A 23,158-nucleotide genomic window follows, 5' to 3' on the forward strand; every position below is an offset into this window, starting at 1 on the left:
AAGGGATGGCCAGCACATGGCGAACCACTGTTGCCAGCATTCTCGCTGAGAAGAGAACAGCTGTCAGTGTGCAGAGTGTAGTGTATGTAACTGTTCTACCTTTAAGAGAACTATTGTATGTAACCGTCCACCTTTAAGAGAACTATTTTAGGTGTGGCACTACTTTATCCTGGCTGCTGTATACTGTAATACCGACGGTGACCACACCGGTATATAAGTGCTGTGGCAGAATTTATTGGGCAGATTCGCCCTGACCTTCGAATAGTAAAGTCCTGTTTAAGTTACTCTTGTAGTCTGTGTATTACTTCGCTATACAACCCACAGACTTTACAGTGGCGACGAGTTCGATCTTACCCTGCGGCAACAATACTTCTGAAGAAGTAAACGAGCGTCGAGAAGAGACACCCGCCCTCGTCGTTTTGCTGAGAGAAAACTCGAGTCTGCAGACCAAGAAAGGAGGAAGATTCAAACACGAAGTCTTCCATCAGCAACAGGCACGGATTGTCCCTTCTGCCACGGTGGTGAGTGAGCCGATCAACACGAGAAGCAAGTCGGCCACGGTGACTGTGAGTAAAGGGAAAATAGAAACAAATAAACGGAGGATAAGGGCGGTGCACTCGACCACGGTCGAGGGGGAAAGGAGCCGGACAGAAGTCGGGCCCAGAGGCGCTGAGACTGGGGCAGCGTGGAACAGAAGCCGCGGTACAAGCGGGCTGGGGAGCGTCGTGAGATGACTAGACCGTGACGGCGAAAAAGGCCGGACAAATACCGCGACCACGAAGCGCTGCGACCGGATCGTAAGGCGCGGGAAGAGATAAAAATAAATAAACCGCGGAGAATGCAGCCGCAGCCGGGGAGGAAGCACCGGACGGCGAGAGGGCTGGGAGGCGCGATTGAGAGCCACGCGAACGGGAGAGACAGAGCCCGAGAGAGAGCGAGCGAGAGCCGCGCGAGCGGGAGAGACAGAGCCCGAGGAAGACTGAGCGAGATCCAGCCCAGCGGCTGAAACTGTTCGCCGTCAACGGGTTGTACCCAGCACCGGAGAGACAGAGCCCGAGTGAGGGAGACTGAGTGAGATCCAGCCAGCGGCTGAGACTGTTCGCCGTCAACGGGTTGTACCCAGAGCCGGTTGCCCGGCCGAGAGAAGGGAACGCGCTGAAGCCGAAGCGCAGGCTGCGAACCCCGAAAGCCAGCGGCCATCGCCCGAGGGAAAAGCTTACCCCTCCTGCCAGGGGAAGAAAAGTGGGAACCGCCATCTTGAAAGTGGGCGGGGAAAGAAGATAAGCACGGGAAACCGCGGGAAGCCGCCAGTAGGCGGAGAAAAAGACAGAAGCGGGAACCGCCATTTTGAAAGGGGCGGTGAAAGAAGATAAGCGCGGGGAAACCGCCATCTTGGAAAAAAAAAGAGTTAAAGAAATATTTCGTTGTTGTTTATCAGGGAGGTGAAGATGCCTAAGTGTGGTAACATCAACGATTTCGATTCCGAGGTAGAAGATTGGGCCACGTATGTAGAACGCATTGAGATATATTGTGAGGCCAATAAAATAGAGGATGATGATAAAGCTATAACCTTGCTAAACTCGATGGGGGCGAAGACATACGGGCTATTGAAGCATCTTCTAGCACCAGTTAAACCGACGGATCAAACCTTCGATAATATTGTTGCTGTTCTGAAGGATCACTTGAACCCCACACCGCTGATGTTGGCGGAACGATTCAAATTTTATGCGAGAACGCAACGGAAAGAGGAAAGCAACGCGGAATACTTGGTCGAACTGCGTAGGCTAGCGAAATACTGCCAGTTTGGAGGAAATCTGACAGAGGCATTGCGAGACAAGTTCGTGTGCGGGTTGTCGAAGGAAGGAACGCAAAAGCGACTGCTCGAAGAGAACGACCTTACACTGGATAGGGCTGTCCTTATTGCAGCATCACACGAAGCCACAGCGAAAGGAACTGCGGAAATGCAGCTGAAGGCAGCGGTCCTCAGTGTGGATCAAATTACTTCGGGTGCAACGAAATGTTATCGTTGTGGGAAGACAACACACGACCAGAACCAATGCTGGTTTAAAAACCAGGACTGTAGGAAATGTGGCAAACTGGGTCACATAGCCAAAGTATGCCGGTCAGGGAAGAAGACCAACAACCAAAAAAAAAAGCCATCACAGGAAAAGTACAACAAAGTACACAAGGTGGTTGAGAAGAGTTCAGATGAACAGAATTTGGATTCAGACCCAAGCGGCCAGGAACTGGGTAGTCTGAGAATTCATAATGTGAGTAAGGAAGCTGACCTACAAACTATCTGGGTCATGCTAAAAATAGCCGGAGTCCAAGTGAGAATGGAATTGGACACTGGATCAGCCCTATCAGTCATAAATCGAAGGGATTACAACCGGCTATTCTCACATATACCCTTGAGAGATACCAAGTTCGTATTGCAGACATACACGGGGCATAAAGTATACCCCATGGGAAAGATAAGAGTCAAGGTGAGAGACAGGGGCAAAGAACACCCTGGAATGGACTTATACGTACTACCTGAGGGAGGACCACCACTTCTAGGACGGGAGTGGATCAAGAAAATAGACATGGAATGGCACTACCTCAAAGCAATAACGAGTGAGGACTCGGGGCAGACAATCAGCTCAGACTCTGAAACGGATGACGATAAGACCAGCCCAAGCATGAAAGACAAGTCTAAAATGAACTTGCTGACTAAGGTTGGTAGAACGAATGTGGGCACAAAGGCTTATGCTCCAGAGGAGAACAAAGCTTCAGAACAGAATTCCTCTGAACAACAACAACATAGCTTGACAGAGAATTCTGAGTCTGTTCAAGTTACAGACATATATATTACTGAGGAACATCGAGCTCGAACGCAAACTTATTTCAGATTACGACAGCAATTAGAACAATTGAATTGCCGTCTCGAGCAAGAGATGAAAGCAATGAAAAAGTTCTATGATACCGAATGGGAGAATCTGGAAAGACAACAGAAGCAGCTGGGGAAGAAAAGGGAGCAGGAGCACACAAACCGTCTGCACGAGGAGGCCAAACGAATCAAAGCGGATTCGGCTTCTGAAGGGGCGTGCTCCAATCCGGTGGAGCAAGATGTGCCGCAACTGAAGGCGCTGGTTAGCAGGTTGCAGGCAGAAAAAGCTGAGTTGGTCGACATGACTTCCGAGCTCCTACTGAAGTTGGGTGCAGCATCACCGGACGATTCATTTGTGGAAATTCGAATGATGGGGGCTGCGGATGATGGCGAAGTAGAAGCAGCAAAGGAGCCCCAGGACAAGGTTCTAAACAGCCCTGCAGCTAATGGAAAAGGGATGAGGACAGAAGAGTTAACAGTCAGCCAACTCCTCCAGGGCAAGGTTATAAACAGCCCTGTAGTTAATGGAAAAGGGATGATGGCAGAAGAGTTAACAGTCAGCCAACTCATTCACATGCTGAGGGATAAAACTCTAAAATGGGAAAAACTTAAATACGAGCCTCAATCTTCAAAGGGAAGGGAGCTCTCAAAAGTCATTGGAAGAGCTGAGGTGGCAACCCAGACTGAGAAGTCTGCAGCAGAACAGCCCTTGGATGCCAAAAGTACGCTGACGCACGGCAATGTAGAACAACAGAATACTGAAACAGCTACTTCAGTAGAGGGATTGAATAGTCCGATCAATCAATCTCCGAATGAAGTTGAAGTATTGAAATCACAAATGAGGTCATTAGTAAAAGACTTGCAGGAAGCCCAGAAAAAGCGGGATGAATCTGAACGCATGATGAAGTCTCTTCAGGACAGATGTCGGGATTTGGAACAAAAGTCGGCTAACGTCCAGCTGGGTAAGGAGGAAATAGAAGACCCTCTCGCTGGCCTAGCTCAGGACGACACCGAATATTACCATGATCTGTTGAGTGACACTGAATATTACGAGGACCTGGTCTGCCCAGCTTGTGCTGAGAACTCCCAAAGTGCCGAAATCAGGAGGAATCACTTAAAGTCTAAGGAACATAGGGAGATGGTGGCGTTACAGCTGGCAGCTGACAATGGAGCTCCGAGAGTCTCCAAGAAGCAAAAAAGGAAAAGACGAAGCAGAAGATGATAACCATCTGAACCATTATTACCTCTACCTGATCACACACGTGGTCCCCCGAACGGAGCCAAATCAGTTGGAAGGTAGGAAAATTTCCCAAGGCAATCCAACTGTTTTTTGTTTGTTTTAAAAAGTCAGCAATGCTGGTTCAGAAGTGATGGAAGTAAAGCTGTTAAGTCTAGGGAAGGACTATGGGATGAGTCCCTCTAGCAAGGTGACCCGACTACACCACAGAGGCATGGTCCGGACCGAGTCAAGAAGATCAGAGACTGAATCTGTGAACTGTTTCCCGCAGAGACTGAATCTGTGAACTGTTTCCGCAGAGACTACCTCTGTGAACTGTTGTAACATGAAGTTGGATATGTTATGATGTTATGTTAATGGGGAATAAGTATGTTGCAAGCTAAAAAGGGAGGATTGTAGTGTATGTAACTGTTCTACCTTTAAGAGAACTATTGTATGTAACCGTCCACCTTTAAGAGAACTATTTTAGGTGTGGCACTACTTTATCCTGGCTGCTGTATACTGTAATACCGACGGTGACCACACCGGTATATAAGTGCTGTGGCAGAATTTATTGGGCAGATTCGCCCTGACCTTCGAATAGTAAAGTCCTGTTTAAGTTACTCTTGTAGTCTGTGTATTACTTCGCTATACAACCCACAGACTTTACACAGAGGAACCTTGATGTGTGGATCCAGAGTAGTAATTCCAACCAAATTGAAGGATACAGTGCTCAATGAGCTTCATGAGGGTCATCTGGGAGGGGTAAAAATGAAAAACTTAGCCAGAGCGTTTGTGTGGTGGCCGGGAATCGATAGAGAAATCGAAGAGATGACCAAGAGCTGTACAGGATGCCAGAAGGTCCAAAACGCCCCACCACAAGCCCCTCTACATCCATGGGAGTGGCCCTCATCTCCATGGCAAAGGGTGCACATTGATTTTGCTGGTCCATTTATGGACTCGATGTTTTTAATTGCGGTGGATGCACATTCAAAGTGGCCAGAGGTAATAAAAATGTCCTCAACCACCACAGAAAAAACTATCACAATCTTACGAACCATATTCGCCAGAAATGGGCTGCCTGAACAGATTTGCTCCAACAATGGACCACAGTTTGTGTCTGAAGAGTTCCGGAGGTTCTTAAAGAACAATGGTGTTAAGCATTACACATCCGTCCCATATCATCCAGCCACCAATGGATTGGCAGGGAGGTTCGTTCAAACATTCAAGAAGGCTATCAAGGCAATGTGTAATGAAGACATACCCCTACAACACAAGGTGGATAACTTCTTGTTTGCCTACTGGAATGCGACACATGCGGTTACCAACCAAACTCCAGCCATGATGTTCTTCAATCGAAGACTACGATGCCGCTTGGATTTGGTTAAGCCAAACATCAGAAGAGATGTGGAGAACAGGCAGTTTCAGAATATGAATGAAAGGCCGACCAGGAGTTTTAAGATAGGTCAACCAGTTTTGGCCCAGGACTACCGCACAGAGAAATGGCAGCCAGGAACGATCTGCACACGGCAAGGACCCCTAATGTATACCGTGGATGTTGGAGAGAGCATTGTAAGACGCCATGCTGACCAGATTCTAGAGTCACTGGAAAACGTCAATTCCACACCACGATCCGATACACCTGGTGATGAAACCGAAGTACCAATTGCATCTACCTCAGAATCGGTGATATTGGAAGCAGACGAACCAAACAACGACGTTGATCCCGAATCAACTTTGCCAGAAGAACCTGATACCCCAAAGAGGCGTTATCCAGACAGAATCAGGAAGCCTCCTCAAAGACTGAACTTATAATTGCTTAACTTCAGCTAATGTATCTAGTAGCAACTGTAATTGTAAACATGTTATTTAATTATTAATCGAATGTTATGTATTGTTTAGCTTAAAGTGGAGGAATTGTAGTGTATGTACTTTGCAGAAGGAACTATATTCTGCAGCCCCTGTATACTGCAGTACCAATAGTGACCACCCCTGTATATAAGCCTGCGTAATAACTTTGCATAGTAGTTCCAGTTTTGTCTCCACTCAGTAAACACCTGTTGCAACCAGCTCCTGCAGTCCGTGTCTCAATTACACATGGACATAATATCCTCCTCCTCCTCCCCCTCCTCCTCCCCCTCCCCCTCCTCCTCCTCCTCCCCCTCCTCCTCCTCCCCCTCCTCCTCCTCCCCCTCCTCCTCCCCCTCCCCCTCCTCCCCTCCCCCTCCTCCTCCTGCTCCTCCTCCCCTCCTCGTCCTCCTCCTCCCCCCCTCCTCCTCCCCCCTCCTCCCTCCCCCTCCCCCTCCTCCCCCTCCTCCTGCTCCTCCTCCTCCTCCCCCTCCCCCTCCTCCTGCTCCTCTTCCTCCTCCCCTCCTCCTCCCCCTCCCCCATTCCTCCCCTCCACCCCCTCCTCCTCCCCTTCCCCTCCCCGCCTCCTCCTCCCCTCCCCCTCCTCCTCCCCTCCCCCTCCTCCTCCTCCCCTCCTCCTCCCCCTCCCCCTCCTCATCCTCCTCCTCCTCCTCCTCCCCTCCTCCCCCTCCCCCTCCTCCTCCCTCCTCCCCCCCTCCTCCTTCCCCTCCTCCTCCCCCTCCTCCCCTCCCCCTCCTCCTCCCCTCCCTGTCTCCTCCTCCTCCTCCCCCCTCCTCCCCCTCCTCCCCTCCCATCCTCCTCCTCCTCCCCCTCCTCCTCCTCCCCCTCCCCCTCCTCCTCCTCCTCCTCCTCCCCATCCCCTCCTCCTCCTCCTTCTCCCCCTCCCCCCTCCCCCTCCTCCCCCTCCCCCCCTCCTCCTCCTCCTCCTCCCCCTCCCCCCTCCCCCTCCTCCTCCCCGTCCCCCTCCTCCCCTCCTCCTCCTCCTCCTCCTCCCCGTCTCCTCCTCCTCCTCCTCCCCCTCCGCCTCCTCCCCCCTCCCCTCCTCCTCCTCCCCTCCTCCTCCTCCCCCCCTCCCCCTCCCCCTCCTCCTGCTCCTCCTCCCCTCCTCCCCCTCCCCCTCCTCCCCTCCCCCTCCTCCCCCTCCCCCCCCTCCTCCTTCCCTCCTCCCCCTCCTGCTACTGCTGCTGCTGCAAGGAGATGTACTGATGTCTCCTTCTGAAGAGGGCATTTGTCACTTGGCAGATGCAGCAATGTACCACGAACTGGGAGATATTGGCAATGTCCCTCGTAGCGGATTGGAAGGAGCCGGTGGCATAGAAGTTGAGAGCCACTGTCACCTTCACTGCCACCGACAGAGACGTCCTGCTCCTCAGCTGTGGCTGCAGATCTGTCTGAAGCAGGTGGCAGATCTCAGTGACCCGGTCTCCCTTCTGAATCGCAGCCTCCGAACACACTGCTCCTCAGACATGTTGAGATATGAGAACTGCTGGCGGTAGACCCTGGGTGGGTAAGCCCTCCTGTGCCGACGCCTGTTGGCCCTTCTCCATCTGGCCATGACTGGAACTCTCTCTCGGCATCTCTGAGCCCCTTGAATGCAATGCAGAAACCCAACGTTTCCACCCATTGCAGCCCCCATTATATGTGGCAACTCAAGGCTATGGCACTGAAAGTTATATCCAAGTGCAAAGCTCTGTCCTGAAGCCAGAAGTACCTGTGCGAGCACTGAGTCAAAGCAGAAAGCTCTCTCCCTTTGTCTCTCTCCAAATCTCTCTCTCACACAGAAGGAGCAGAACAAAATGGCTGCCACAAAGAATGCAGGAAGAGTCCCCTTTAAATAGCGCCCCCCGCGCCCCACAGCGACTGGGAACCGTTCCACTCAACCAGTCACTGGGGGCGCCAGGCACACAGAAGGGGGGCGCCACTGAAGTTCCAGTTCGGGGCGCACCAAGGGCATTGCACCATCAAATGACGTCAGGATCTGCGCGCACAGCTGAGCGGGCGCTGCAGTTTTGCGCCGCCGCTAAATCTTGACTGAAGTTCGCGAGAGGCACAGATCGCGCCACGTCCGGGCGCTAGCTGCTTCGCGCCCCACTTCTCCTCCTCCTAAGGCGCTAGCCGCTTCGCGCCCCACTTCTCCTCCTCCTAAGGCGCTAGCGGCTGGCGCTAACAACTGAATTTCTAGGCCTTTGTGTCCTCCTCACAACTTGCTTTCTCACCTATCTTTGTATTGTCAGCAAATTTGGCTACAGTACACTCGGTCCCTTCATCCAAGTCATTAATATAGATTGTAAATATAAGAGGCCCCAGCACTGATCCCTGTAACACCCCACTAGTTACAGTTTGCCAACCTGAAAATGACCCATTTATCCCAACTCTCTGTTTTCTGTTAGTTAGCCAATCCTCTATCCATGCTAATATATTACTCCCAACACCGTGAGCTCTTATCTTGTGCAGTAACCTTTTATGTGGCACCTTATCGTATGCCTTTTGGAAATCCAAATACACTACATCTACTGGCTCCCTTTGATCCTCCCTGCTTGTTACATTCCTCAAAGAACTCTAATAAATTTGTCAAAAACAATTTTCCTTTCATAAAACCGTGTGACTCTGCTTGATTGTATTATGATTTTCTAAATGTCCTGCTGCCACGCCCTTAGGTGTCAGCTGTGGCTCAGTGAGTAGCACTCTAAGGTGGGCGGGGCTAGGAGTGAGCAGGTGCTGCTGGTTGCCTGATTACTGCAGGGAGTTGGAGTGAGCTTGTAAAAAGTTGTTGGTGTTTTTTTTTGTCAGGTTTTAGGGCCTTTTTGGCCCATAAACAGCAGCGAGATGGCTGCTGAGCGGCTTGGAGTGCCGGAAGGAAATCACCTGGTACGCGTAGCGGTTGGCCATAGACGAGCTCTGCCGAGGACGAGCGAAGATCTTCCTTGGGTGCCGTATGAAGACCCAACAGGACCCATGGTAGCCTGTCCACCCACCCAGCGCCTTGGAGGCTGGCCCTCAGTGCGGCTTTGAGCGACCTGTGAAACCGTTCGCACAGGCCGTTCGCCTGTGGATGGTAGGCTGTTGATGCCGAGCCCCTGAGCCACAGCGTTCCAGAGCTCAGAGGAAAATTGCGGTCCACGATCAGAAGAGATGTCCGCCGGTACCCCGAAACGGGCGACCAAGAGGAGATGAATGCCCTGGCTACGTCTGCCAAAGTGGTGGATGACAAGGGAACTGCCTCTGGCCATCTAGTGGTGCGGTCTACCATCGTAAGGATGTGTGTAAACCCATGAGAAGGTGGAAGTGGCCCCACTAGGTCCACAATCAGGTGATCGAACCGTCGCTCCGGAACAGCGAAGGTGGCCAATGGAGCTTTGACGTGACGCTGCACCTTATCGGCCTTCAATCCCATCAATTTCCCTAACACCATTTCCCTACAAATACTGATTTCATTCAGTTCCTCCCTCTCATTAGACCCTATGTTCCCCGACATCTCTGGGAGGTTATTTGTGTCCTGCTTTGTGAAGACAGAACCAAAGTATGTATTTAATTGGTCTGCCATTTCTTTGTTCCCCATTATAAATTCCCCTGATTCTGACTGCAAGGGACCTATGCTTGACTTCACCAATCTTTTTCTCTTCACATATCTATAGAAGCTTTTACAGTCAGTTTTTATGTTCCCTGAAAACTTACTCTCATACTCTATTTTTCCCCTCTTAATTAATCCCTTTGTCCTCCTTTGCTGAATCCTAAACTGCTCCCAATCCTCTGGTTTGTTGCTTTTTCTGGCCAATTTATATGTCCTCTCCTTGGATCTTATGCTATCCCTAATTTCCCTTGTTAGCCACAGTTGAGTCACCTTTTTTGTTTTATTTTTATGCCAAACATGGATAAACAAATTTTGTAGTTCATCCATGCGATCTTTAAATGTTTGCCATTGCCTATCCACCGTCAACCCTTTAAGTAATGTTCCCCAATCCATCCTCACCAACTTGTGCCTCATACGATCGTAGTTTCCTTTATTTAAATTCAGGACCCTAGTCTCTGAGTCAAATACTTCACTCTTCATCTTAATGAAGAATTCTATCATATTATGATCGCTCCGCCCCAAGGGGCCTCGCACAACAAGATTGCTAATTAATCCTTTCTCATTACATAATACCCAGTCTAAGATGGCCTGATCTCTAGTTGGTTCCTCGACATATTGGTCCAGGAAACCATCCCGTATACACTCCAGGAATTCCTCCTCCACAGTATTGTTACTAATTTGGTTAGCCCAATCTATATGTAGATTAAAGTCACCCATGATAACTGCGGTGCCCTTATTGCACGCGTCTCTAATTTCCCGTTTAATGCCATCCCCAACCTCAGCATTACTGTTTGTGTGTCTGTATACAACTCCCACTAACGTTTTCTGCCCTGTGGTATTTCTCAGCTCTACCCATACAGATTCCACATCATCAGAGCTAATATCCTTCCTTACTATTGTGTTAATCTCCTCTTTAACCAGCAATGCTACCCCACCTCCTTTTCCTTTTTGCCTGTCCTTCCTGAATATTGAATACCCCTGGATGTTGAATTCCCAGCTTTGGTCACCCTGGAGCCATGTCTCCGTAATCCCAATTATATCATATCCGTTTATATCTATTTGCGCAGCTAATTCATCCACCTTATTACGAATGCTCCTTGCATTAAGACACAAAGCCTTCAGGCTTCTTTTTTTAACACTCTTAGACCTTTTAAAATAATTATTTACTGTGGCCATGTTTGATTTACACCCTTGATTTCTCTGCCTTCCACTTTTGCTTTTCTCCTTCCTGTCTTTTGTTTCTATCCTTGCTTCCCTTTCCTCTGTCTCCCTGCACAGGTTCCCAACCCCCTGCCATTTTAGTTTAAACCCTCCCCAACAGCACTAGCAAACACTCCCCCTTCGACAGTTTGAATTCCATTTGCTACTTTTCTGCTCACCTGACCAGTCCATTGATATCTTCCTGCAGTCTACAACTATCTTCCTTACTATCAACCACATGGCCAATTTTTGTATCATCTGCAAACTTCTTAATCATGCCCTGAACATTGAAATCTAAGTCATTGATGTATACCACAAAAAGCAAGGGACCTAATACTGAGCCCTGCGGAACCCCACTGGAAGCAGCATTCCAGTCACAAAAACACTCTTCGACCATTACTCTTTGCTTCCTGCCACTGAGCCAATTTTGTATCCAACTTGCCACTTTCCCTTGGATCCCATGGGCTTTTACATCTTTGACCAGTCTGCCTTGTCAAAGGCCTTGCTAAAATCCATGTAGACTACATCAAACGCACTATCCTCATCAACCCTCCTCGTTACCGCCTCAAAAAATTCAATCAAGTTAGTCAGACACGACCTTCCCTTAACAAGTCCAGTCTGACTCTCCTCGATTAATCCGTGACTTTCTAAATGACGATTTATGCTGTCCCTCAGAATTTTTTCCAGCAATTTGCCCACCACCAAGGTTAGGCTGACCGGCCTGTAATTACTCCGTCTATCGCTTTCTCCCTTTTTAAACAATGGCACATGTTAGCAGTCCTCCAGCACTACGCCTGTAGCCAGAGAGGATTGGAAAATGATGGTCAGGGCCTCTGCTATTTCCTCCCTTGCCTCTCAACAGCCTGGGATACATTTCATCCGGGCCTGGCAATTTATCTACTTTCAAAGTTGCTAAACCTCTTAATACTTCCCCTCTCTCTATGTTTATCCCATCTAATATTTCACATTCTTCCTCCTTAACTACAATGTCTGCATCGTCCCTCTCTTCTGTGAAGACAGATGCAAAGTATTCAGGGCTGTGGTCAGGGACAGGAGGGTGTGACTATGAGTGAGGCAGGTATGGGGAGCCAGAAGGTAGCATTGGAGGAGCCTCAGCCCTTGTACTTATCCAACAGGTACGAGGTTCTTGTAGCCTGTGTGGACGACAGCAGGGACTGCAGGGAGGATGAGCAAATGACCACAGCACCCTGGTACAGGGGGCCATTCAAATTGGGGGAGTAAAAAGGAATGTAGTAGTGGTAGGGGACAGTATAGTTAGGGGGATAGATGCAGTTCTCTGCAGCCGAGAGCCTGAGTCCCAAAGGCTGTGTTGCCTGCCAGGGTTAAGGACCTCTCCTCGAAGCTGGAGAGGAATTGGAGTGGGAAGGGGAGGATCCAGTTGTCGTGGTCCACGTAGGTACCAACGACATAGGTAAGACTAAGAAAGAGGTTCTGCTGAGGGAGTATGAGCAGCTAGGGGCTAAATTAAAAAGCAGAACCACAAAATCTCTGGATTACTACCTGAGCCACGAGCAAATTGGCATTGGGTCAATAAGATCAGTACTGGGGAAAGAGGGAGCTGTTCCGTTGGGATGGGCTTCATTTGAACCATGCTTGGACCAGTGTCCTGGCGAATCGAATAACTAGGGCTGTAGATAGGGCTTTAAACTAAATAGGTGGGGGGGCGGGAAGGGTTCAGGTGAGGGGAAATTTAGAAAGTTAAAGAGAAAGGACAAGGCAATAGTGCAGGGTAGCAATAGAGGTAATGATAACCAGAGTGTGACAGGAAGGGACAGAGCGTACAAGCATAAGAGTGCACCAGCAAATAGGGTCAGAGTAGGGAAAAATGGTAAAAAGACAAAATTAAAGGCTTTTTATCTGAATGCACGCAGCATTCGTAACAAGATAGATGAATTGACAGCACAAATAGAAATAAATGGGTATGATCTGATAGCCATTACACAGATGTGGCTGCAAGGTGACCAAGGCTGGGAACTGAATATTCAGGGGTATTTGACACTTCGGAAGGATAGGCAGAAAGGAAGAGGAGGTGGTGGTAGCTCTGTTAATAAAGGATGAGATCAGTACAGTAGTGAAAAATGATCTTGGCTCGGAACATCAAGATGTAGAATCAGTTTGGATGGAGATAAGAAATAATAAGGGAAAGAAGTCACTGGTGGGAGTAGTCTATAGGTCCCCTAACAGTAGCTACACTGTGGGACAGAGTATAAATCAAGAAATAACAGGGGCTTGTAAGAAAGGTAGTGCAATAATCATGGGTGATTTTAATCTTCGTATAGATTGGACAGCTCATAGAGTGTATTCGGGACGGTTTCTTGCGGAACCACCGAGGGACCAACCAGGGCTATTTTAGATCTGGTAATGTGTAATGAGACAGGATTAATTAATGATCTCATAGTAAAGGATCCTCTAGGGAAGAAAGGAGGGGGACAGAAAGCTGGAAACTGTAGGCCCATCTGTCATTGGGAAAATGCTGGAATCTATTATTAAAGAAAGGCTTGCATTTATATAGCGCCTTTCACGACCACTGGACATCTCAAAGCACTTTACAGCCAATGAAGTACTTTTTGGAGTGTAGTCACTGTTGTAATGTGCGATACGCGGCAGCCAATTTGTGTACAGCAAGCTCCCGCAAACAGCAATGTGATAATGACCAGATAATCTGTGTTAGTGATGTTGATTGAGGGATAAATATTGGCCAGGACACCGGGGATAACGCCCCTGCTCTTCTCCGAAATAGTGCCATGGGATCTTTTACGTCCACCTGAGAGAGCAGACGGGGCCTCGGTTTAACGTCTCATCCGAAAGACGACACCTCTGACAGTGCAGCACTCCCTCAACACTGCACTGGAGTGTCAGGCTGGATTTTTGTGCTCAAGTCCCTGGAGTGGGACTTGAACCCACAACCTTCTGACTCAGAGGCGAGTGTGCTACCCACTTTTTTTTATTATACCATTTATTGAACATTAAGAACATTTACAACATCGTGATCATTCCATTGTATCATACAAATCAATTCCGCCGCTCTGCACAGCCATTCCTCCACCACATTTTTAACATCAAAACCTGAAGTTTAATTTGTCTCCTGTAACATATATTAATCGATTGTACTTTAAAAATTGATCATAAAATACTATCTTTAAATTCCTTTCTGAATAAAACATCCGCAGAGCCTTATAATAATCTTTTAGCTTATATTTAAAATACTCTTTTAGATTTGATTCTCCTCCCCTTAAAAACCAGAGCATTCCTTCTTTGCACAATCACGAATCTAGCCAAACTGAACATTAAATTAATTGCTGCTCCGCTAGACTCGGGCAGACTCTCAAAATTGAGTCCCACGGGATTCCCATTCTCGCTCTTTGGTCCCCACCCAGCAGAAAAACCTCACAGAACTGTCTAACATAGTACTTAAAATCATTTAACTGTGGACCCTCATCCTGTGTCCCACACATTGGGCAAGTTGCCGCCTCCACTCGTCCAATCTTACACAAGACCGTCATGGTAAAAATCCGATTGTGAGCCAATTTGAAATCCAGTTCAATCCACTCTGGACATTTAAAATTCGCCCACACTCCCTTCCAAATCCTGTTGAAGTCCAGCTGTGGGTATATACTCTGCCAAAACTCCTGACCAGCAGGTGTCTTGAATCTCCATTCTCTCAATAACTCATAGAAATCTCGAGTATTACAGTTGTCAAATTGGACCAACTCCCCCCTTTCTCCAGCAGAAAGTTTGGAAAAGCGGGACGCATTTTACTTCCTTTGGAGATTTCCGCATTTATTTCTTCCATCCAATCCTGTGGCATTGCCCTCACAATCTTCTCATACATGATCCCTATTGCTTTTTCCTCCACCTCCGATCCTCCTCCCATACCATATCCCTCACTATTGCTTCCGGTAACCAACCTGGAATTACATTGTATAATAAATCTTTCACAAATATAAAACCAGCTTTTATAAAAGCTTGATTAAATAATACCTCTCCTTCAATGTTGACCCACCTGTTCAAAAATAAGGGCTGTTCTAAAAATTCCTCAGCACTCTTGGGCCCTTGGTCTCTACAATCCCCTTATAAAACCTAGGGAGAGGTTTAATCGATTTCAAAAACATATTATTGTATTCCATATACAATATCCCCTGCCCTCCTATCCCACGTCAATACAACTTTTCCAAAAACATGTATTTGACTTCTGAAGAAACTCTTCACCCATTTGATTCTAAAGGACTTTTTCTTCAAATCGATATCTGGGAAACTGAGTCCTCCCTGATTTCTCTGTCCAATGATGGTATTGTAAGCAACCAAGGCTGGTTTCCCTTCCCATAAAAACCTCACACAAGCCTCTCGGATGGACTTTTCCACCCACTCAGGAATATCCTCCACCATCAATAAGTACCATACTTTAGATAGCAGGAGAGCAGACATCACTGTCGCTCTTCCTTGCACTTTCAACCATCTTCTTTCCCATCTTCCCAAAATCTTTTTAATTTTCTTAACCTCTGGTTCCCAATTTCATCAATCCACTTCATCCCTGTCTTTCTTGCACCCCATATGCACCCCCAGAACTTCCAAAACCTCCACCACCTTAAAGGGACTTTCCTCCAACCATTCCCCCCTACCCCTTCCTGCAACCAGGCATTGGGACTTACTATAATTCACTCTACTCCTGAAGCTCCACTACGTCCATAGCTTTCCTCACTGACTCCCCATTTCTCAATGTTAAGGTTGTGTCATCTGCATATTGGTGTATCACCGACACCAGCCTGGATCTGGGAACCACAATCCCAACTACACCTTGTTTCTTTTGCATCATGTAACCTAATGTGTACAACAATGGGGACAGGGGATAACCCTGTCTCACTGACCTCTGTATTGGAAAATACTTGGATAAAAAACCATTACATTTAACGCAGCTAAATATGTTTGAATAAAAAAATCCTTATCCACTCAATGAAATTTTCCCCGAAACCAAATGCTTCCAAAACTATCAATAAAAACTCATGAGAGACCCTATCAAAGGATTTCTCTTGATCTATCTTTAATACATAAACCTCCCTCCCACTCTCTTCCATGAGCTCTATCGCATCTCGGATTAAGACCACAGAGTCTGCGATGTCCCGGCCTATGACTCCATAGGACTGAGCGGGCAAAACTATCTGCGGCAACATCTCCTTCATATGATTTGCCATAACCTTCGTCAAGATCTTATAATCCACAGTTAATAATGTGATGGGCCTCCAATTCTTCAGGTCCCTTCTATCCCCTTTATTTTTATATAAGCTAAGCTTATGACACCTCTCCTCATAGATGGGGCCAGGCTTCCCTCAATTTTAATCTCCTTAAAAACCTCTAAGAGCAATGAACTTAAAATCTCAAAAAATTCTTTATAAAATTCTGCACTTAGTCCATTGGACCCTGGGCTTCCCCCCCCACCCCCCCTTCATTCCACTTATTGCTACTTTTATTTCCACTAATCCTACTTCGTTGTCACACATGCTTCTCTCAACCTCCTTTAAACCCTCTTCAATAAAAGCACTAACCTTCTCTATCGCCAAATTGGAAATGTCTTCTTTTGTATATAACTCTTGATAAAAGCTGCTAGCCGCCTCTACAATTTCCCCACTTTCATTAATGATCTTCTCCCCAACCTACAACTCTCCGATTAATGTTAATCTCTGTTGCAGCTTCTCTTGCTCTAGAAAATATCTAGTGCATCTTTCACCCTCCAATGCATCTTTAGCCTTTGCACGGAGAATGGCCCCCTTGCATTTTTCAGCTTGCAATAATTCCCAATCTTCCTTTAAAACCCGGAACTTAGTCTCAGCTCCCTTATCCCCTCCGTCAACTGCTTTATAGACATCGGTAAACCTTTGTTTATATTCTCTTCGCGACGTCGGTTAGCTGCCGCTCTCTTTTTCCCATAACGTACCGAAAAAACTTTTACCTCATATTTGAAATTGCCCCACCAAGCTCTTCTTTCTTTCAAAAACAAAGGTTCCTTCCGAGCATTCTTTATTATATTTAAAATCCCTTCTTTATAAGCAATTTCTTTCATGTAATTGTGGAATTCTCTACCACAGAGGGTGGTGGGTGTCTAAAACGCACTGCCTGAAAGGGTGGTAGAGGCAGAAACGCTCATCACATTTAAAAAGTACTTGGATATGCACTTGAATTGCCGTAACCTACAAGGCTACGGACCAGGAGCTGGAAAGTGGGATTAGGCTGGATAGCTCTTTGTCGGCCAGCACAGAAATAAACACGATGGGCTGAATGGCCTCCTTCTGTGCCGTAAACTCCTATGATTCTATGAACCTCCAGTGGGCATCGTTGAATACTGATTGGGGCAGGAACCCTATACAACGTTTCTTCTTTATCGAGGGGTGGAAAATATCTAACTTTGTAGGAGCAAAATCTTGCAAGTTCTCGAGCAAAATTATGTTATTTATTTTCGTGCTTTGTAGGCGCATGGCTGACTCCACTGTGAGTTTATCTGGCACCATGTGTGTGTCCATGGTTCTCCTCTCTAACTATGGTATGGTTTTTTTCCTCTTGAAATCATTGGAATGAAAATCAGGTGAGTCCTATAGTGTGCGATGTGCCCCATCAGATTACCACCCTACTTTCTCTCTCTCTCCACGTGTATCTGAACTCTCTTTCTCATATATTTATGATGAGGAGAGATTTGAGATGCAGGGTCTATTTCCGTAGGAGCAGGGAAGGCTAACAGAAGATTTAATGGAGGTTTTTTTTAATTTTATGGGTTCAGATAAGCTGAATGGGAAATTCCTCCTCATCTCTGTCCTAAATGGCTTACCCCTTATCCTTAGACTGTGACCCCTGGTTCTGGACTCCCCCGCCATCGGGAACATCCTTCCTGCATCTAGTCTGTCTAGTCCTGTTAGAATTTTATAAGTTTCAATGAGATCCCCTCTCATTCTTCTAAACTCTAGTGAATACAAGTCCAATCGACCCAATCTCTCCTCATACGTCATTCCTGCCATCCCAGGTATCAGCCTGGTGAATCTTCGCTGCACTCCCTCCATGGCAAGAACATCCTTCCTCAGATAAGGCGACCAAAACTGCACACAATACTCAAGGTGTGGTCTCACCAAGGCCCTGTACAACTGCAGCAAGACATCCTTGCTCCTGTACTCGAAACCTCTCGCTATGAAGGCCAACATACCATTTGCCTTCTTAACCGCCTGCTACACCTGCATGCTTACCTTCAGTGACTGGTGCACAAGGACACCCAGGTCTCATTGCACTTCCCCTTTTCCCAATCTATTGCTGTTCAGATAATAATCTGCCTTCCTGTTTTTGACACCAAAGTGGATAACCTCGCATTTATCCACATTATACTGCATCTGCCCAATCACCCAACCTGTCCAAATCATACTGGAGTTTCTCTGCCTCCTCCTCACAGCACACACGCCCACCCAGCTTTGTGTCATCTGCAAACTTGGAGATATTACATCTAGTTCCCTCGTCTAGATCATCATTAATATATATTGTGAATAACTGAGGTCCTAGCACCGATCCCTGTGGTACCCCACTAGTCACTGCCTGCCACTCGGAAAAAGACCCGTTTATTTCAACTCTTTGCTTCCTGTCTGCCAACCAGTTCTCTATCCAAGTCAGTACCTTACCCCCCCAATCCCATGTGCTTTAACTTTGCACGCTAATCTCTTATGCGGGACCTTATCGAAAGCCTTCTGAAAGTCCAAATGCACCACATCCATTGGTTCTCACTTATCTATTCTACCAGTTACATCCTCAAAAAATTCCAGTAGATTAGTCAAGCATGATTTACCTTTTGTAAATCAATGTTGACTTTGTCCGATCCTGTCACTGTTTTCCAAGTGCTCTGCTATTACATCTTTTATAATGGATTCTAGCATTTTCCCCACTACTGATGTCAGGCTTACCGGTTTATAATTCCCTGTTTTCTCTCTACCACCTTTTTTAAATAGTGGGGTTATATTAGCTACCCTCCAAGCCATGGGAACTGTTCCAGAGTCTATAGAACCTGAGTCTACAGAGTCTATAGAAAACCCTTTCCTCGCAGCTCGATAATCTTCCTGGGCTGTACAGCTATTATTGTGCTGGATTGATTGGCTGTGCTGTCAGGTTCAGAGCTGCAGCTCTGAGTGTTGATACCTTGAGGGGAAAGTGGTGAGTTGGATAAGAGTGCAGTAGCTCTCAATTAGCTTGAAGCTACCCAATCCCTCAGATTGTGGCATTAAACAATCCAACAGGCTTTATGTTACACACCTCATTGTGCAAGACATTCCTATTAACTCGTCCCCAACCTGCCATTTTAAACTAACAACGTGCATTTATATAGCGCCTTTAACGTAGTAAAACATCAGAAGGCGCTTCACAGGAGAGTAATCAGACAAAATTTGACACCGAGCCACATAACGAGCTATTAGGACAGGTGACCAAAAGCTTGGTCAAAGAGGTAGGTTTTAAGGAGATCAATGTCGGGCTGCCTGTTTTGACAGCAGCGGCCCTCAGGCAAGTACCAGGAGAGGGGCTGAAGTGAGCTATGGGCGGGAGGAGGATGAGCGTGACTCCTGCTTCTCCTGGCTCCACAGGAAAAAAACATTTAAGAAAAGTTATTTAATTTACCTTTGGTTGGTGGCTGCTGAAAATCCATCGACAACTAATTTCTGGATAGGGTCCTTCAACAGGCATTACATAGAATATACAGCACAGAAACAGGCCATTCGGATCAACTGGTCTGTGCTGGTGTTTATACTCCACACCAGTCTCCTCCCATTCCATCTACCTTATCTCAGCCTTTCAGAACATCTTTCTATTCCCTTTTCTCTCATGTACTCGACTAGTTTCCTTTTGAAAGCATCTATTTGCCTCAACCACAACCTGTGGTAGTGAGTTCCACATTCTAACCACCCTCTGAGTAAAGAAATTTCTCCTTATTTCCCTATTGGATTTATTAGTAGCTATCTTGTATTTATGGCATCTAGTTTTGGATTCTCCCACAAGTGGAAACATTCTCTCCACATCTACGCTGTCCAACCCATTCAAAATTTTAAATAACTCCCATCAGGTCTCCTCTAAGTCTTCTCTTTTCTAAAGCAAAAAGCCCCAACCGGTTCAATCTTTCCCGGCAGCTGTAATCTCTCAGTTCTGGTACCATCCTTGTAAATCTTTTTTGCACTTTCTCCACTGCTTCTATCGCCTTTTTATAGTATGGAGACCAGAGCTGTGCACAGTACTGTGCGGCCTGACCAGGGTCATAGAAACATAGAAGATAGGAGCAGGAGTAGGCCATTCGGCCCTTCGAGCCTGCTCCGCCATTCAACGAGATCATGGCTGATCATCCAAACCCTAGCACCCGGTCCCTACACCGACAGCCATCCCACCCAAGCCCTATCCCCGTAACCCTGTAACCCCACGTATTTAATCCCCCCTAACACTAAGGGCCAATTTAAAAAAAATTTTTTTTTTTTTTTAAATCATGGCCAATCAACCTAACCCGCACATCTTTGGACTGTGGGAGGAAACCGGAGCACCCGGAGGAAACCCATGCAAACACGGGGAGAATGTGCAAACTCCACACAGTCACCCGAGGCCAGTCGTCCTATAAAAGTTTAACATAACTTCTCTACTTTTGAATTCTATATCCCTAGAAATAAATCCCAGTACTTTGTTAGCATCTTTTATCGTTTTAATGACCTGCGATGCTGCTTTTAATGATTTTTTAAATATATATATGTCTATGGGATGTGGGCATCGCTGGCAAGGCCAGCATTTATTGCCCATCCCTAGTTGCCCTTGAGAAGGTGGTAGTGAACCACCGCTTTGAACCGCTGCCGTCCGTGTGGTGAAGGTACTGCCACAGTGTTGTTAGGGAGGGAGTTCCAGGATTTTGACCCAGCCCAGCGACGATGAAGGAACGGCGATATATTTCAAGTCAGAATGGCGTGTGACTTAGCGGTGAACTTGGAGGTGGTGGTGTTCCCCTGTGCCTGCTGCCTTTGTCCTTCTAGGTGGTAGAGGTCCTGGGTTTGGGAGGTGCACCTGTATCCCTAGATCCTTTTCCTCTTCTACCCATTCAGTTTCTGATTTTCTAAGGTGTACTTTTCCCACCAAAGTGCATCACCTCACATTTATCGATGTTAAAGTTCATTTGCCACTTAACTGCCCAGTCTGCACGTGCCTAATGCCTGTTTCCCGGGACGCCTAAAAAAAGTGTCCCGTGAATTTATCAGCGGGACTAACGTCTATGCAAATTGGATGCAAGCTGTCCCACTGCTAAATTAGTATGCTTTGTGCCCATTTAATACCTGAAAAACGGGCGCAACGCACATCAATTTCTGCCCCGTAATCTCTGAAACCAAAGCTGTTCTGTAGCATAAATGCCAGGAGGTGTACGAATGCTGTCCAGAGAGGGCCTGGGAAACATCCCTCACTATTTCATTTCTTGGACGTAACACTGAATTCCAAAAAGACTTTCCTCGTGAATTCTGCAGAAGAGTTTGTGCATTGTCCGCAATCCTGATCCAAATGAAATAGTCCAGGGGGAATGCCTGAAATTTAATTGCTGTACAGTTCTTCATGAACTCGCCTTTAGTACAAATAAAATAGCCAGTATGTGTGAGTGCAAGGCAGCACATTTATTTAAAGCCCTTGATCACATGGAGACAGTGTAAAAATCAGGACGTGTTCTAGAAGGAAATATTACAGTTCATACTATACAGTTATGGTACATAATTACATATGTTTTTTTTCCAAAATCATGCTTGTTTTTGAGCAAGGTGCTGTTTAGAAATTTACAGGCCCCTGGATCTGCATGTTGACTGCACCGTAGTCTACCAGGTACATCGGCCACTGCTGTAAGGAGAGAAAGAAATGACAGCGTCATTTTACAGAACGGGCAGGACACTGAGCTCTGGACAAAACCAAATCCACTTCTGCTCTTTTGAGTCGCATGTATTCACATCCTTAAAGCTGAACATCAGATAGAATGAACTCTGTAACTCGGTATAGAGAGTTACATCATACGGTATATGTCTGAGTTAAGTATGTGGTAAAACTGGTCCGTCTCCTGCAATACACACAGGTGTCACGTAAAAGACTGCTATTTCTCAGTAAAACTCTCCCGCCCTGTTCTAGTTTTGTTAGGTTGTAAAACACCTGGGCCTAGAAATTAGGTTTGCCTCCGCCAGGGCTTTTGCGCCCGAAATTTTGCGCCCGCTATAATTGCCGCTGCGCCCGCCAAAAATTCAGCTGCCCCGCGCCCAGACGGCTGCGGGCGCTAATGGAGGGTTTCAGCGCCTCGCTATGGGCGCTGAATGCAGGTTTGCGGCGCTAATCCCCCGCTGCGGCACCCGATGCGGTGCGGCAGGCTGGGGTACTGCAGGCCTCCTCCTTCTGTTAAGGAGGAGCTGCCTGCAGCCGACCGCTGACCGGTCGATTCGCCCGACAAATGAGCCCGGCACCTCGGAGAAGTGCCGGGCTCGCGGGCCACACACATCAGTGCCGCGGGGGGGTGGTGGAGGAGTCCGGGGAGGGAGGTGCGGGCAGGCGGCCGCCGGGAAAGCGGCCGGCCGCCGCTCCACCTTAATGCGCCGGCGCTACGTGCTGCAACATCCCGTTGAACAATCGTTGGTTGTGGCTGCCACGGGCGAGGCGGCCGCAACTGAATTTGGGCGTCCGGCCGCGTTACCACGGCAACCGGGACGCTGCGCACACCGATGACGTCATCGGTGCCGGCGCAGCGCTACCGGCTAACGCCGATGGTAGGGCCCAACGCAATTTCGATCGCGGCTATAATTCCGGCGCAAGGCCCTCTAATGCCTCTAATTGGGCGCTAACCCCACCGAATTTCTAGGCCCTGGTCTTATGTTTACTTTTATATATATTGAGGGCGAGAGTATCTCATGTGTATGACACCATAATGGCTGCAGTGCCACAAGATGGGAATAAAATTCTCACCAGAAAGCTTTAGAAAGGTAAAGTTTAATGTATATATGTATTAAAAGCAAAGCATAGGCACATACTGCATATTTAAATACAGACACCAAGCACATAGTCCAGATGTGCTCCGTTTAACTCACTCACAATTTTTACTCATAGTCTGTGATGTTTTATCTGTGTTGCATAATCTCAGCATCATTTACTTAACTTCAACAATAAATAGATAATCCATGCAAAGCAATAATTTTTCCTGCTGTTTTGAAGTCTGATGCACCAAGTCCAAACCTTAAGACAGTGCTATGAGGCGCCGTGCATCCTGTTAGCTCTGAGGCTTGGGTTCAACTGCAGCACAGACTTGATGGGATCAAAGTCTCCTGCGCCTATTGGCTGTAAGGGTCCTTTGTGAAATGAGTTCATGCACCTCCACCCAGTCTTTAGTGGACAACAACAACAACTTGCATTTATA

General features: G+C 47.3%; 1 protein-coding gene across 5 annotated transcripts in view; it reads right to left on the minus strand.

The window, feature by feature from the left end:
- Window positions 1–21,364: 21,364 nt before the first annotated feature.
- The window catches only part of gtf2ird1 (GTF2I repeat domain containing 1), a 249,451-nt gene continuing 247,657 nt past the window's right edge, over window positions 21,365–23,158 (minus strand). For all 5 annotated transcript variants that reach the window (XM_085964304.1, XM_085964306.1, XM_085964307.1 and 2 more), the window contains one exon: window positions 21,365–21,606. In XM_085964304.1, coding sequence (XP_085820430.1) covers window positions 21,538–21,606 — 69 coding nt within the window. In that variant the 3' untranslated portion in view covers window positions 21,365–21,537. The remainder of the gene's footprint in view (window positions 21,607–23,158) is intronic.

This window comes from Somniosus microcephalus, chromosome 22, assembly GCF_052327205.1.
Source record: "Somniosus microcephalus isolate GS21.2 chromosome 22, FLI_Smic_1.0, whole genome shotgun sequence".
NCBI lineage: Eukaryota > Metazoa > Chordata > Chondrichthyes > Squaliformes > Somniosidae > Somniosus > Somniosus microcephalus.